The 17,693-nt window shown below is 48.7% G+C and overlaps 1 protein-coding gene across 1 annotated transcript in view; it reads left to right on the forward strand.

The window, feature by feature from the left end:
- The window catches only part of arl15b (ADP-ribosylation factor-like 15b), a 46,373-nt gene that overhangs the window by 19,981 nt on the left and 8,699 nt on the right, over window positions 1-17,693 (forward strand). The window contains exon 5 of the mRNA XM_085908943.1: window positions 3,020-3,228. Within this exon, the coding sequence (XP_085765069.1) occupies window positions 3,020-3,228 (209 nt within the window). The remainder of the gene's footprint in view (window positions 1-3,019; window positions 3,229-17,693) is intronic.

Genomic DNA, 17,693 nt, shown 5'->3' on the forward strand with positions numbered 1-17,693 from the left:
TATTTCCTAGCTTTTTTGCAACGCTCTCGGATGCCTATGACGTAGGAAGAACTATGCGTCTTGCATATACGCTTAGTTGTCTTTTAAGTGCAAGGAAGGAGTTCAAAAGTCCATCGCAGCTGTTGAATTAATGATTTGCCTGTGTGCGGATGAATGTGGGTGGGAGTTTGCAAAGCTTCCGGACCCAAGAGCGCTTCAAGAACACTGGCTTCTACAAACGTCATTTGCTAAAGAACAGCATGACAATGTCAATTTTCCTTCACATGGGGTTGAGCCGTAAAGCACCAATGCGAGTCTGATGGGCATGGTACGTCAGGGTAAGCTTCTTTCCGGTTTAAAGGACAGCTTGAGCTTACCGCAAATCCGGCCGGCCCAGTTAGTTACACACTCTCGAATAAAGCGCCCAAATAATCATTGAAGTCGACATTAAGATTGTTTTCCTTTCTCAGGATGTTCAAAGTTGTACTGAAATACATAGATCTACACAGATGACATGCCGACGTCATCGAGTGAAATGCAACGATACAGAACTAGAAAAAAAATCCCCCGTCCGCAACACTGCTGCGTGTACCGTATCATTCGGCCATTCTTTTGCGTACCACTAGAGGGAGCCCGCCTAGCGCACTTTGAGATGGTAGCTCTGAAACGCGATGACCGACCGGACCGGACCGGACCGGCGTTCTTCTGACGCTACGGAAAGTACAGTCAAATGCACTCTTCTCAATTATGGACAAAAGGTGTCGTATATGGATGCATTGAATGTGCTAATAATCTCGCGCAATGCGAAAGGCTACAAATACATTTTCTGTGATGTCTCGATGAATCGTTGCGCATTGCAGAAGGAGGCTCGGCTCGTCTCGGCTCGTGTGTCATTTTGTTCAGAGGTGGCATTGAATCCAATCCTTTTGGAGTGACAACTATTTGTAACTCAGCCACTGCTGTCAGGTGCGTGCGTGCGCGCAAGCTGGACTATGATGTGACGTCAAGTCTAGACAGACCATTTCACAGTCTGCTTTGATGCCACACTATGACAGCTGATGAAGAGGTGGTCCAAATAATCCATCCGCAGTCATCGCTGGCTGTTGGTGCCTGTCATAACCGCAAATACACTGGCAGGCACATTTGCCGGACGGCCGGACACGTCGTTTGACGTCCGTCGTTATTTGGAAGGAAGCAATTCAACGCAAAGGTGTTTTGTTCTCTTCATGTTCTTTCTTCCATTTGAAATCTCCATGGCTGAAAAGTGTGTTTACGTCCAGCACCGTCGGTCGGTCAATTATTTATGGGATTCGCGGTCTCCCGCATGCATGTGTCGGTCCTTAGGACTTCCTGTTTACTGTTGACTTCCAAACAGCTGCGTTCCAAACGTCACGACTCCAGATCCGCCCTCGGCTCGTTCGTCGGCCGAGTAAGCAAACTGCCAGAGCTGCTCCTCGACACCCACAAAGTCATTTGGTTGACGCAACACCTTTGGTTCGCGGCCAATGGCAGGTGCGCAATCCCAGGCAAAATGTTGTCTTCCAACAAACCAAGAAAAATCCATTTGTAGCCCCAGATAAACAAAACGAGGTCAATGTGGACTCTATTAGTCATTTCGGGAAGAGCAATTTGTTTTTGAAGGGATTCTCAGTAGCTCCCGACAATATGTTTTTGTTTTTTTGTGGCTCACCTTCAACGTGTTGCAGGCTTAATTGTCTTTTTTTTTTTTGTTCCTTGTTGAACCCTACCGCACCAACCCTTGAACAAGATGTGCTTGATTTGAGCGCTGTTTTTGAGTGGGTTCCAAAAAAAAATTCTTTTACGAGGTAAACCAACACGTGCGTCGACTCCCGCGATTCACTTTCGGCGATCTCTCGCTGACCTCCAAAAAATGAGAATGAGTCACATTGTTGATGAAGTTATTTGAATCCTTGTTTGAGCTTTTCTTCATCTGCATCTGCGAGCGAGGGCTGACAAAGTATTTCTTGGCTGAGCTGGAGCTTGAGCTGGAAGGGGGACCGGACCGGACCGCTTTGACGTGTTTTCCTCAGATCAGACGTTAATTAAGCCATTTGATTCCGCAGGGACCTCGCTTTGACCGCTCTTTGTTCACCCCTTTTTCAACACTTGTATCATGCAGATGAATGCGTTGCGGTCCAAATGTTAAAAAAAAAATAAAGTGTCGTGGAATTCCTGGTCTTGTGCCTGAGCGACTGACTTCCTTCAGAGAAGATCTCTCTCGATTTAGATCCAAGACAGCTGCACCGCTGTGTTGGAAGTATTCACAATGTAAGAAAGAGGCGAGCTGAGATCTTCCTTTTAAGACTTCCTTGAAGATCTGAACATTATTTCCAGCGCGTGACTCGTGATCTTGCCTTCAGAAGTCCTGCCGTCACACCAATAGGTGGCAGAAGTCGCCAACGAGAGGTGACGGACATGGCAAAGATGGGGGTTCACTCAAGTGGCACTTGGTCAAACAGCTTTCCTTTTCAGATGGAGGTCTCAGGGGGCGGCGGGGGAGGATGTAGGGTGCAGGGGGGGGGGGGGGGGGCATGTCTTTGGCTTTTTTTCAACTTGGTCATTTCACATGATTTCAGATCTTTATTATTTGGGAACTTTGCAGTATCTCCTGTTTTTCGAGCTTCTTAATATTTCTTAATATCTGCAAGAAACCACGTCTTCTTAGGCGAGTCACTAAAAAAGTATTTGTGAAACTCTTCTTCTTTAAATTGTGTCAATTGCGTTTTCCCCACATTAAAAATCCCAGACTGTTTGTGTGTCCCTTTACATTCACTTTAATAGGGAAAGATGAACAGTGTCAAGTCATCATTAGAAAAATATTGAGTTTGTTCTCGCTCTCTCTCTCCCTCCTTTGACCTTCAAGGACATTTTAGGAAGGAATATCGTACTTGATTTTTCTTTCCCTTAATTTTCTCACATGCCAGCGCTGCCAGTGATCAGTAATGACAACCACTCCCTCCCTCCCTCCCTCCCTCCCTTCCTCCCTCCATCTAATGTCCTTCCTTCCTTCCTTCCGCAGGAGCTGACAACATCAAGAAATATTGGTGCCGCTACTACCAGGGGTCGCAGGGTGTCGTCTTTGTATTGGACAGCGCTTCATCAGACGAGGACCTTGAGGCGGCGCGTAATGAGCTGCACTCGGCCCTGCAGCACCCTCAGCTCTGCACGCTGCCTTTCCTCATCCTCGCCAATCACCAGGACAAGCCCGCCGCAAGGACGCCCAACCAGGTAACCCGGGCGGGGCCCCGCTTTGTGTCGGATTCTACCGCGAGCGGCTGATAAAGCTTTGGTTGAGCCGCTATTTAACCGACTTGCGCCCGGCCACTCGATGGATGGTTGAATTGTACAGGATGCAGACTATTGACGTCTACCCTTGGGATATGGCCACTTGTATGGCATGTTGGAGTCCAGGCCACAGAGCCAGGAATAGATTCAGGCACAACACAACGCTGTCAATGGAAGCCCTCCAGCCCAGCCCAGCCCAGCCCAGCCCAGCCAGCCACCGGTTGTGAGCGTAGGATGATTTGCGTTCTGAGCGCAGTCACGGAACAAGTCAAGGCTCTCCTGTATACTCACTCACTCACTCACTCGTGTTTTTGGGCTCAAAAACAAACATAACACTCTTATTTATTTGGGCTCTTAATCCTTGCTAGCAAATTGTCTATGAAAACAAACGTTTTTGGACTGAGACACAAACTCTCCCAATTCCAATTGTTTTGCAACCTCCCTTGAAGCACATAAACCCGTTTTGATATTTGGCTGATTATTGTTTACGATCAAACTTTTAACACTGGAACAGCATCGTTGAAGTGGTCATCGTCACGGCCAAGTCAGACCCGTCGACATTTGTCTTGCTTGATCATTTGTTGTTCTGACAAAAGAGGCCTGAATGTCATGTCATGAATAGTCATGTAGTTATAGGTCGTCTTCTCACCTCCCTGCACCACACAATTAATCACTCTTTGTGGAGGCTGGAATAACAAACAAGGATAGTCTGCTCCACCTGTCTTTTTTCTCTCTCTCTCTCTCTCTCTCTCGCTCTCTCTCTCTCTCTCTCGCCAGCGTAGGATGCGTTGCCACTACGACTCTCGCTGATGTTTTGAAAAAGCCGGAGCCTCGCTTTCCTACAAATTCACTCGCTCACTCACTCACTCACTCACTCACTCACTCACTCACTCACTCACTCACTCACTCACTCACTCACTCACTCACTCACTCACTCACTCATCATCTGCCGAGGACTATTTGAATGTCTTCAGGGCCATCTGTATTTTCTTGCTGCGACCGCCGCCGCCGTTAAAGGGATGTGAAATGGGCTCTGCGAAAAGTCCTCGAGCAGATTGCGTTACTATGACCTAAAGAGGAACCCTTTGACTGGCCCTCAATCAGTTTAACTGGGGTTAAGTCATCAATATGGATTGATTGCATTTGTGCACAAATCACAACGGTCACAGAAAGCCACTAATCTCATTGATGCTTTCAATCGGCAGCGCCCGCGCTAGCCGCAACACGCACGGCTCTTTTTTGTCGTTGGCTGTAACGTACGTAGCTTGTTCATCTAGTCTGGTCGGAACACACCGGGCTGGCTGGCTGGATGGCTGGATGGCTGGCTGGCTGGCTGGCTGGCTGGCTGGCTGGCTGGATGGCTGGATGGCTGGATGGCTGGCCGGCTGGCTGGCCGGCTGGCCGGCTGGCAGGCTGGCCGGCCAGCTGGCTGGCTGGCTGGCTCACTGGCGTGATGTGTCTGTCCTTTGCCCATATTTGACCCTGGCTTGTATCAATTTCTCGAGGTATTGACTTTTTGCAACCGTTTGCAAACACCAATGATACGTGCGGTGCGGACGGACGGACGGACGGATGTCGCCCAAAGGCCTCATTTGCTCTTTGTCGGTCAAACCGAATGACTTGCATAAAGTAGGTCTGCTTCTATTACTGATGTGATGTGTGCCTCGCTCAACTATGTCAAATCCATCATTGGGAATTTCAAGCTTTGATGAGCTATTTATGACCCAGCTAGCTAGCTAGCCCTTTCTCAGGTTCCCCCTGCTCATTGCGCTCCAACTACCAAATTTGGCTCACCTACGTGTGTCAGGATAATTCCAGGACCGACTGCCCCTTTTCTCCTTTGAAGTCATCGGCATGGAAACACGGCCACTTTTGCGTGGCCGCCCCCACATGACACGGAGCCCGCTCCTGATGTGTGGTCCCATATACAGTAGAAAGCCTGCTACAAAATGTCCCGAGACTTCCAAATTCCAATTTGTAATCCATGGGCCGGCCGTACTTTCTATTTGATATCCCGCCACCTCGGCTGAGAGAGCAAAATAGCTTTTGTCAATGGAATTCTCGTCAAAACTCGGTGGTTCCAAAGTCGTCTTTGATTGAGTCGTTGATGGCGTTTGTTTCATGGGAAAGATTGAATGTATTATCTCGCTGTGTCACTTGCTATTGGGTGGTGGGTGACTCAGCAGCAGCGTCGCTGAGATGAAAGCGCCAGCGGTCACTGCCCACACCAACGTGCTTCCTTTCCTCCGTCAATGGCGCTGTTGCCTTCTTGAGAAATAGTAAGCAAAGGTTTGCTCAACATCTGCAGGGTGCTCCCTGCCTCCCTCCCGTTGGAGCACTTCATGTTGACTCCGCTCGTGGTCAAGATGAGCGGATTTTCCCCCAGCGTTGGGATGCTTGGTCGCCGTAACCTGATTAGTGCAATCATCACGTTCCTTGTGAATTCTAAATTCCCTCCCTATGGTAAATTATTCAGAAAATAAGAGGTTCTTCTCAATTGTTTGTCTCGTCATGACTTATTGATGCAGGTCAAGATGCTCCAGCGAGGTGCTTAATATTAAATGACACTTACACTTAGCGTACACAGGTACACGTCTGAAACGCTATAAGTGCAGTTGTGTCTCCCTCCCAACCTCCCTCCTTCCCTCCCTCCTTCCCTCCCTCCCTCCCTCCCGCCCTCCTTCGGTTCACATCCTTGTCCAACAGTAGCCGTCCTTAGGCTGTGAACTTAGTCGTCCCATTTATAAGTATGGCCGGTAAAGTACACTACAGTCAGTATATGGCTGAGGATGAAGCCGTAAAATTCTTTTCCAATCAAACTTGGTGCCGATTGCCAAGGCTAGACTATTGCTTCTTTTCGAACTTTCTTTTCTTTTTTGCCAACTTCTACATCAAGGTAAAGTTGAGAAAGAAACCACAGAAATCCAAACGACTGAAATGATGTCACTCACATATATAGGAGAAACCTATCCTATCTATCCTGCATGCTATGCATCTTTCTTTTCATTATTCATGAGAATTTCCATTAGCTTTTTACGTGGAAGTCATGTTCAGGGTTAGTGCACATTGCTTTTCAGACGTTACTCCAAGCAAACTTTTCTATTTATCGCCGAAGCCTTCTTTTCTTTTCTATTTTTACATTCAGGTGAACGTATCAGTGAGAGTAGTTTTATGAAACAACTTCCGAGACAAACAAAATGACCAGCATTGTCAAATGAGGGTCAGTGAACTAGGTCGGGTAACTAACTCCACAAAAGAAATCAGAAATCACTTTGGCGCAAACAATTGGCTTGCTTTGTTGTGCTAACTAACATCAATGTCAAGAATAAAGACCAAAATGACAAGTTGTGTTGACAGTGTCGCTGCGAGCTACTGCTAACCGCTCTCAACTTTTGTGGAAAAAGAGCAAAAATTGCTCAAATATCAAATGATAAATAAATAAGACTTGTGATCGATCGCTCCCGCTGTACGGCGTTTGGGAAGAATGCGGGCGCTCGCTGCTCGGTCACTACGAGAAAGTCTGTATTCTGATCGGAGCCTGTAAAGCAAGCCGTGTTGAGTCGCTTGCTTGATTAACCTTGGGATTTTCACTTTGGATTGGACTGGGCTGGGCTGAGTGAAGAAATCCCGCTAACTAACCTCCAAAGACGCTAGCTGCGTTGCAGATGATTTGTGAATCTTTCAGACACTGAACCTCAATTCAGTTGGTTGAAATTCTTTCCCGATGATGACGCCGTCCGTATATGAATGGCGTCCCTCCAGGAAGCGCTGTGTTGACCGAAAAGGTGGCTGGCTCATTTCCTCAACATACAAACACACGGCCATTGGCTAGTGCTGTTTTCCTTGTTTACGGCGTGCCATTTGCGACACCACCAGAGGGAGGCCGGTGCCCGAGCCCGATGCGGACCTGCTAAGGCCTCACTGGGCCAGTGTTTGTCGGCTTCTGGAGGAGTTGGAAGGAAACGTGGAACAAAATTCCTGGTTGACATCAATCTCCTGCCGTCGGAAGCCCGGCTAGGAGTGGAGGGTCACCCTGTTGATATAACACCTCAACAAAGCAGCTCTGTTTGGATGCTCGGGCCTAATGGACTGCGTGCGTCCACGAGAAGCTCTTGTTTTACAAAATGCTGTCTGTGTGTGTGTGTGTTTGGAGCCGTTGTTAAGGTAGAGGAATATGAGAAAGCCAAAGTGCTGATCGTCTGTCATCCCTAAATCAAGCTGACGTTTGTGGGAAATATAATGGAATGACACAAACGATGAAGGCTCGTGGGCTCTGCCCCGCGACAGCAGCTTTACTCCGCAATCGACAACTCAAAAGAATCGAGCTTTGATGTCAGATCCCCCAGCCCCCCAGATGACAGATCGCTCGCTCGCTCGCTCGCTCACTCTTTCAAACCCAAGGTAATCTGCTCTTGAATCATCCCTTTAAACTTTAGTCCAGTGTGAAGACAACAATGCCCGGTATGAGTCGGAGAACATCTGGACCAAATCGAGATTCGGGAGGGACTTGCGGCACGTCGGCAAGCTACGACTCACTCAAACGTGAAGAAGCAGAAAGGTGAGCGAATGGCACGTCACTTCTTTGGAAATGGTTTCTTGAATGAACTTCCCTACGGTGTGGACAAGAAGCGGAACGGAGACAGTCAAACGCATGATTAATCATCCCTTTGACACAAACAGTCAGACAGAGACACTCATTGGGCGAGTGACGCGGACCTTTCGTACGTTTCGTGGACGTGCTTTCGTCTCACCCCCTTCCTCGGGTGACTCCGAGAAGCGATGGAGAACAAACGTCTCTTCCGTCCAGGGTCGGCGTGATCGGGCTCCCGCAGAACTTGACACGTCTGAAATAGCGGGACAACCTGCTAAGATATTTGCACGCAGCGATAGAGACATCCTGATTGGGTGCCATTGCAGATTAAGAGGGTGGCTCCGTCCGTCATGCTTTCAAGAAGTCATTGTTAGCCAGCCAGCCAGCTTTTTTGTCTCTATTTCAGTAAGCCTGATAATAAAGTGGGTTGAGCGAGGCCACGGGGGCCAGGCCGGGCCGGGCCCGGCTCCCTGTTTGATCATTGATCTCCGTGACCCCATTTGAAGGCTCTTAATCTCTCAGTTGACCTCTTCCAGGATATTTTGGAGGGAGGCTGACAGGGCTGGATGTTTACTGGGAACCATCAAGAGTGAGGATACTGTGGTGAAAGTGATGTGATGCCTGGGAGGTCTGCGGATGCACCTTTATGTGGGATGTGGCACCTGTAAAATGCAGTTTTTCTTTCTGAAATCTGCTTGCTCTCGTCAAAAACCAAATTCTCGTTGTGCAAAGAAAAAAAAAACAAGTCAAATTCTTCTTAAGATGTTTGTCCGTGATGCAAATGTCTGCTCGATCCCTCCCCAAGGAAGATTTAAGGCTAACCTTTGTTCCTCGACACTGCGAGGTAGCGTACGACTCTTTGTCTTCATAAGAGGATAACACCGTGTGTGTGTGTGTGTGTGTGTGTGTATCTATCTTCAGGGCTCAAACTAAATGTTGTGGGCGCCGCCCGCCATTTTACACAAGTTTGCGGTGCACTCGGTTTGCTAGCTTTGGCAAAGCATTGGCACGGTACGAGCCAAATCAAGCTAGGAACTACTTGCACTCCAACAGTCAGTCAACATGAAGAGCGAGGGAATAAGGTGGGATGGGTCTTCAGCAAGACGAGTCTTTTTAGACAAAGTGTGCAGCATGACAAGCCCTGCAGATGTTTGCACACGTGATCAAACCGTGTTTTACACCAATAAACCTGTCGGCTGTCGGCAATCCGCCGGTCGCGCTTAAGAATGGTGCTGCGAGCGAGCGAGCGAGCGACTAAGCCACAAAATGTGCAAGTCCTAAGAGCGAATTGGCTGATTTGAAACCAGCGTTTGGCAGATTTTCAATTGTATTGGGCAAGACTTGTTCAGTCATCTCAGATGAATCACTATGTTTAGCCAAAATCATGTGACTCCAGCCCATCACCTCTGCTAAGGATTACTCCAAAACACCATTTGCCTACTCTGTCATCTTTTTCTGACCGACCTCAGCTGGAAAGAGTTCAAAAGTACAGTCGTAGGTACGTTGCGCAAGGTCTCCTCTACGGATTCCATAATAAGCTCGGAGAAAATTGTGGTCATGACGGACGGACCACTTCCTGGGTTCTTGTTTTGAGAGATCGGCAGTCGAGCCTAACTCCGAGGTTAAACAGCTAAGGGAATCCCCCCCCCCTCCCAAAAAAAAAAAAATCAAAAAATCTGGAGCATAAGGCGTTTCAACAGACCTCGCCTTCCACTTATCTCGCTGGCAATCGTCTGAGTTTGCTTTAACGGCGTCTTCATACAGCAGCTCTTCTACTTACTAACTTGGTCAATTGGTGAGGATTGATGGAAGTCTGACTTGACGTCAACAATGATTGATCAGATAGATGTTGCTGTGAGATTTCTAAATGATGAAACGCCTATAAAATGGGCTCCCAACCAACCAACACACGTATCCATTCTGTATAGTGACGATCCACGCTCAATCCAGAGCCTTTTACTTCAAGCATCTGCATTCCTTCATGGCACAACCACCTCCAGATGTTCGTTCACCTCTTACGCCCCCCTCCCGACACACACACACATTTATTTCAAAACTCTGGCTTTGAATACTTGTAGTCAACATTTCTTTCTTTTTGACATGGGAACCCCTAATTAGAAAATGTTGTAAAAACAAAGCAAAGCTTAACAATCCCTACAATGCTAGAAAACTTTGGTTGTACGATTTGGACCCCCCAAAAAGTCATTGATAATGTCCAACATTGATTTCACAATTATCCCGGTCAAGCCACCCTTCTATTTTGTTCCTTTTTCATCTGCCCTCAATTCCTTTACCCCCCGCAATGGCAAACATGACAGATCTGTTGGCTTGTCAGGTAGCATCAGCGCAAAGCCGGTGCCGTGTGACGCCGCCGGCGGCTTGCCAAAAGCTAAGTGTGCTAATTGGCGAGCGCCAATCCTGTAACGAGGCTTTGAGGGGCGACCCACCGACACAGATGAAAGCGCACAGATTTGCCTTGTGTCAAGGACTTGCGGGTAATCGCCGCGTCCAATGACCTGCGGGCCAAGAGGGCAGCACCGGCGGGAGGGAGGGAGGGACAGTGCTCCGGCACTGTGGAGGGTGAAGAAGCAAAGTGATGTCCATTCAAAATTCCATCCAGACTCTGTGGCTTTAAATGGCCATTTCAATTGCATTGCAAAATGTGTAAGAATCTACTCAGGGCTTCAACATTTCAACAGGATGGAGATGAATCTGCAAACATCTCTGGAGGTGTGAGCATTCAAAATGTAGATGGATGGATGGATGGATGGATGGATGGATGGATGGATGGATGGATGGATGGACGGACGAACGGACGGACGGACGGACGGACGGACGGACGGACGGACGGACGGACAGACAGACAGACAGATAGACAGATGGATAATGCTGTCTGCGTGTTGATGGATGAGCCCGGAAAGCTCTCCCAAGAGCTTTCTTTACCAGTCACCGGGTCATTTGACTTTTTGCAGCTCGAGTATACGAAAGGGGCCGGGCGGTGTTCCTCGCTTCGGTTCATATATTACCCGTTTATCGACTCGTGTTCATTAGTTGACTCGAGCTACCGCTAACGACCGCAACGTCCTGTTTTGGAGAAATTGGTCTTTCAATTTTCACACGGCTTTGAAATCCGAAACGCTTTTAGGAGTCTTTGTTTTATCGCCTGCCTCCTTGATATACGTTTGTACGCAAACAGAGCCGTAATCTGGTCAGGATATTCTTGCCGTGGCACATAATACATTGTGATGCATATCCGTCCGGTAGTGGTAGAATAATGATGAATGAACAAATGTCCCATTTCTGCTTTTAATCAGGGTGTTCCCCTTTGTTAAGGGAAAGCGTAAATGACAGATGTCGCAACCAAATGCTACGGCTAAGTCGGTCAAACAAAATGAATCAAGAAGGATATAAAGAATTGATAACTTTGGAGAATGCAATCCAATTCATTTTTGTAACTGTAGCAGTGTTTGAGCGCCACGGCGACATGAAGCTCGAGTTGGAAGAGCTTTTTGTTTTGATGCGACGCCGAGGTTTTTCCAACTTTCTTTTTTGATGTTCCCTAAAACGGGCATAGCATGACAAAGGTTTTGAAACAAGTCATATGGCATTACTTCACTTTGACTACGACTCAGCCTTGGCTTTAGAAAGGGAATGAAATGGACTTTTCTCTGTAATGGAGTGTGAAATAGATAATGACCTCATTATGTGTGATTTCTTTCTACATACCTGCCTTGGATAATGAACCTTCCCGCTCCCCACGTCCATTCACCCACATAATACTTTGATTGCTAAGCTAAGCTAAGCTAAGCTAGCGGTGTAATGGTATATGAAAATGTAACAAAGCAAAAGGCGGCGCGAGCCCACACTCAAGGCAAGATCAAACACAACTTATCGCACCTCTGACAGCTGATGTCGGAGGGGTTCATCTGCCAGTGCCAGAAATGAAATGAATGCGCACAATACTTGGCATGTGGCTCTTCCCAGGTGAGATGTAGCCACATCAACATGTAAACTGTCTGACTTTTGCAGACATGGCTGCAGGGCAGAGGGAATTACACTGTCACACAGAGGATATGGAGCTGCCGTGACATCCTCTTGGCACATAGTTGAAGGCCATCCAGGTGGAAATTGCTGCCAAGAGCCATCGTGGGGAGGGAGGGAGAGAGGCAGCCAGCCACGCAGCCATGCAGGCAGCCGCGCAGCCATGCAGGCAGCCACGCAGGCAGCCACGCAGCCATGCAGGCAGCCACGCAGCCATGCAGGCAGCCACGCAGCCATGCAGCCAGGTAGCCACGCAGCCATGCAGGCAGCCACGCAGCCACGCAGGCATGCAGGCAGGCGCTCGCTCACTTGTCTTGCATCTGCATGTGCGAAGATTGTCTTTCATTTGCCTTACTTACCTGTTGTAGCTGGCTGCCTGTCATGCGCAAAGGAAGTGTTTAGTGTCAATCAGTGGAAATGCTTGCAGACGCTGACGCTTTTTGCCCCTTCCCTCCCATTAGCACACGGGTGCTGGGCAACATTGACAAAGGTTTGTACTTCATTTTCCAGTGCAGTTGCAGGACATGTTGTTCGTCCACGCAGGCAGGCAGGCAGGCAGGCAGGCAGGCAGGCAGGCAGGCAGGCAGGCAGGCAGGCAGGCAGGCAGGCAGGCAGGCAGGCAGGCAGGCAGGCAGGCAGGCAGGCAGGCAGGCAGGCAGGCAGGCAGGCAGGCAGCCAGGCAGGCAGGCAGGCAGGCAGGCAGGCAGCCACGCAGGCAGGCAGGCAGGCAGGCAGGCAGGCAGGCAGGCACGCAGGCACGCGCACACCTTGCTGGAGCGGCGGCACCTGGTGTTGCTGGAGGCAGGCGCTTGCGGGTGGACCGGCGTCTCTCCAAGCGCTCGGTTCCGCTCAATGTAAACATACGACTACGAGGAAATACAAATACATGCAGGCAGGATATCTTCACTTGCAGCGTGGGAAAGCAAAAATAACACGTGCAGCCATTACACATCACAAATACTTTCTTTTCCATTCAATTCTGCTTTCACGAGGTTTTATTTTTGATACAAAAGTATTTTCCAGCTTTGAATGAAGCAATAACAAATCTATCTTCACAGCCAATTTTTTATTTTTTTTTTCCTCCTCTGGCTGCTGTGGAAAAATACTCCCAGTGCTTACGTTTGACTGTATACCTTGCAAGTTTACGGCCCTTTGGAAGACAGAGAAGCTCTTTAGCACAACATGATGTAACCTGAATTTCATGGCGTGCCTTTGGAAAAGTCTTGTGCGCAAATAAATTGTGATGACAGGACTGGCAGACAATCAAAGCGCATGTGATTCTTCATCAAATCTTGACAGATACTTTCCTCATTGAGTTCCAGCGAATGTGCTCTTTGCACACCTTCACGGGAACGATTCAATCGTTAAATCAAATCTATCAAATCAATTGAAGTCGAAAGAAATGCTCATGACATATATATATATATATAATTTTAATTTTTTAGGTTGGCATTACCAAACCTTGCTAATCACATGGCAGGCCACAAACACTTCATGATATCATTGACTAATTGTGTGATTGTGCAAAAGGCATTTCAATTAGTTTCCAGAAATGGAAAGAATGTTCTGCTCCAAGATTGCCTGGCGACCCATTTCAGAACAAGTTTTCCCTTTGCATATAGAAATGATCAATCATGAACCCCGTGCACAAATGTGGCTCAAGCCTTTTGCTTAGTTGATCACAAATCTTCAAATGTGTCAAATAGTTGTCAACATTGCTACCGAGACGCCAGCTCCTTTTTTAAACACAAGCACTCAGAGGGAAATACTCTGGTGCCATGTTGACTGTTAAAGCGAATGGCCGGCCAGTGTCTTTACACAAAATGTAGCCAGCCGGCCGGCCAGCCAGCCGGCCAGCCAACTTCCTCGCGTGGCCCTCCAGTTTGCAAGAGCCAGCCCGTCTGAATCCAAGCAACGCTTGGTTACGTTTCTTCTGCCTGCCTGCCTGCCAGGATTGGGAATACTCTCAACCGAGCCCCCAAACCTGTGGGGCCTGAGTCATATGCCAGCTTTTTTTTTTTTTTTTTTCTTTCACCCACCCACCCTGTGCGCTTTGCTGCGTGACAGTGTCAGTGGCGAAGGGTCCCGAGACGGAGCCATCTGTGTGCTCACTTCCTTCCACCATATGTCTGCTACAATTAAAGTCATCAACTGCAATTTTTAGGGTTGATGAATCTGGCAGAGTCAGACAAGTCCTAAATTGTGATCATTCCAATATTTGACTCATAGCTTCAATCCAAATACCTTGCTAGCTCATAAAAAAAGTGTTTATTGGTTTAACAAATGTCTTGACTCAGTCCAACTGTGAAGCAAGTCATGCACGTGCGTGCATGCGTGTGCGCGCGCGTCGAAGCAGCCACTGTTTGCTAGAACCAGAGAGGCCATGGCCGACATGCCTCATTTCTCGACACTCTTCCATCAGCATTGTGTGCGAGATGGATGAGCGAGCCAGCCAGCCAGCCGGCCGGCCAGCCAGCCAGCCAGCCAGCCAGCCAGCCAGCCAGCGTGTGTAAACACAACATAGGGTCAAAGCGGCGACTGCGCCATGCAGCCACACAAGCAATGTGGAAGGATCTCCACACTTCAGACTGCTCTTGAAGTACTTAGGACAACACAAGCCGCCGATGATGGCTATCCGTCTGTGTCGCTTTGGCCGCTCAAAACGATCCTTGTCTCTCTCAACTTTGCGTTTTATCTGAGTCATTGTTTACGCGGTGACAGTAAATCTTAACAATTCAAGTTTGGATATTCATCCTATCTGTGAAAAAACATTTGACTCGAGCGTTCCGGAACATCAGCGCCATGGGCGGCAAACAAGCAGCGCAAGAGAGAAAGTGCACCAGGACGGACGGACGGACGGGGGAGGCTGAGCGAGCGTACGTGGACAATGATGAAAGAGGAGTCATCTGTTCGGTCTGCTACATTAGCCATGAATGAGGCACAATTCATACAGGGCTGCATTCTGGCTTCAGGAAAACAAAGAAAGGCCACATCCACTGACTTTGGAGCACTTAAACCTTAAGTTTAATTTACTTCAACTTAAATATATATATACACACACACACACACACACACACATACACACACCATAAAAAAAAGATTTGCCCACCTGTCCATTACACCTCCATGGAGTGAAAAAAAGGCCATTTGCAGCTACGACCTTTCTGGGAAAATCAAAGTTTGTCAAGTTAAGACTTTTGGATGTCTGGGAAATGTTGTCCATTTTCCCCAAAAAATGGTGTTAGCGAGCGATCGCTCGTGTTGGCTCACTATCTGGGTTCTGGTTCAGGTGAGGCTTATCTTTGGGACAAGTGTTCTAGCATTGAAATGGCAGAGGAGGGCCCAGATGAAGAATCGTGCCTCCGTGGAATGGCCTTCTGGACTTTAACGTCCGGCCGAGACTCTTGTCAGAAGTCCCGTCTCGTCAGATATTCCAAAGTGCATTTTCTAAGAGCAGGAGCAAAATGGCGCATCAGCTGTTTCCTTCTCCTGCAAGTTGTGTCATTGGGCAAACACCTTGTAAACAAGCGGATATGCCATCCATGCTCTCTCTCTACTTTTAGAACCGGGCGGGAGCCTTAATGGGGATGTCCGGGCTAGCAATGACATGTCTGGACTTGTCCAGCCTTTGCCCGCAATATGTGGAGGGAGGGAGGGAGGGAGGGAGGGAGGGAGGGAACGAAAGGCAGGCAGGCAGCCAGGCAGGCATGTCTCGTAAGAGATCCATCCGTATGTTAACCTTTCAAGCACGTTGGCAGCCTCCGCGCCTTCTTCTCGAGGCGGGATACCACGTAGAGGATCCGCTTACAGCACCGTAGTGACACATTGTGCGGTTATGCACAACACGTCTCCATGACCTCAGCGCGACACCATTATGCGCTCGGCTTAACCCGGGCACCCGGGGTCTGCGTGAGCTCACGGACTCCAGCGACACCCGTTCACCTTTCCTCGATGTGTCTCTGGAGTCTGCGAAACACTCAACGGAAAAGGCCATTTGCGCAAATTTGAGTGCGGATGGTACACTGCAAGAAACAATAGCGTTGTCGTGGAGGTGAACATTTTTGGATGAGCAGCTCCAGGCTGGAGTCCATGCGCCCGCCCAAGACATTGAAAGATGGTTTGTTCTGCAGAGCGCAGCCATTCAGTGCAGACAATATTGCGTGGGACTCGGCAGACACCCCCCGAAGCGTCTTTTCAAAGAGGTTACCTTGTTTGCCCCTTGAGCTATTTTCGCTGCGACTGTGTCTGGACTCGCAAGTCTGCGGGGGCGGGGGAATAACTCTCCCCCAGCCGCCGCGCCTGACGTGACGTCGGCGACGTCAGGTATCCAAAGCACACGGCGGCGTTTATTGAATGCAAATGATTTACACACCTACATTCCTGATTAGGAGCTGGAATGGGATGGGCACTCCGAGCAGGATGACTTGAGCCCGGGGGGCATACACCTGAACCGCCTGCCCGCCGTACAACAAGACAGAAAAGCTTGCGGAAAGGAAAGGCAAGGCAAGGCAAGGCCTACCCTTGTCGCTCTGCAAATATGCTCGAGGCCGGCCGGATTGTTGCAAAAACTCGATGCCACCACGCAGGGGGGAGGCTTTTCCCCACGCAAGTGGCAACGTGGGCGGAGGTCGTTGCCGTCAGTTGAAATGTTTCCGGATCCAAAAGCATCTTTTTATCCTGGTGGATCAGCGCGCATCAATTTGGAGCACTTTTCCGCCATGTTGTGTTGTGATGGTGGGCATTTTTCAAACGAGTGTTGCCGATGCTTTCAACTCCCGGCATCAAAGCCACCCCCCCCCCGGCCGGCCCAGTCATAGCGAGGCCACGCACGGACAAAATGCGTAGGGAGATGACTCACCTGGCCTCGACCCCATTGGGGCGAAAGGTTTCTAATGTGACGGCAAGATGCGAGTCCACTCTGCGTCACAAGCGCGATGATGTCCCTGCCTCGCTCCCTCCCTCCCTCCCTCCCTCCCTCCCCGTTGGGCCATCTTCTCTTGTTCTTTTTTTGTCAAGGGACACCGATTGTCCCGTAATCACTTTTCTGTGCGTAAGTGACTCAAGTGTAAAGGAGGACTAAGGTGGTGTGTGACTCATTCCAGTTTGAGGGTGGCGGTAAGAGTTTTCTGCAGACGTGGTTGCCATAGAAACCCATTTGGGAAATGTGAAGTTGACTTTAGTTCACGCTTTGGACTTTGATTGACTCCATTCATAGTGTCTGAAATATACATTTTATGCATCTTTACTCAGTCATTCTTTGCCCTTTGACCCTCCCTAATTTTGAACGACACTCACACTTTTGTTCTACTTGACATACAACTTTTTTTTTTTCTTAACAGCGTACGATCGGAATGTTCCGCACATGTAATAAAAGCCATATAGCATTTTTTTTTTCACTGTCCTCCTAACATTATATGACATAGTTTGACTTGAAGAGTCATGGAATTGGCCCGTTTGACTTGACGAGTCATCGAATCGGCCCGTTTACCGTATGCTTGGCGGGTGACGGGAAGCGTCTGGGCAATATTGATCAGAATGGTCTTTTGCCGTCTGTTTCTAGGATTTGCTCACATAAGCAGAAAGTTGGAATTGACTTTGGGATCAGATGAAACATGTTACATCCTGACTCCAAACATTTGGCCATCTCGTTGGCCTCCTAAATTGTGCCTGGATTTCCCTGATTGATTGCGATTATGACTCACCGTGGGCGGGGCGGGGCAGGGCGGGGCGGCCTGACTTTTATCGATTGATCGTTTGATAAACGTGAAAGTCAGGA

Source organism: Syngnathus leptorhynchus, chromosome 4 (assembly GCF_054491065.1).
Source record: "Syngnathus leptorhynchus isolate UIUO chromosome 4, UIUO_Slep, whole genome shotgun sequence".
NCBI lineage: Eukaryota > Metazoa > Chordata > Actinopteri > Syngnathiformes > Syngnathidae > Syngnathus > Syngnathus leptorhynchus.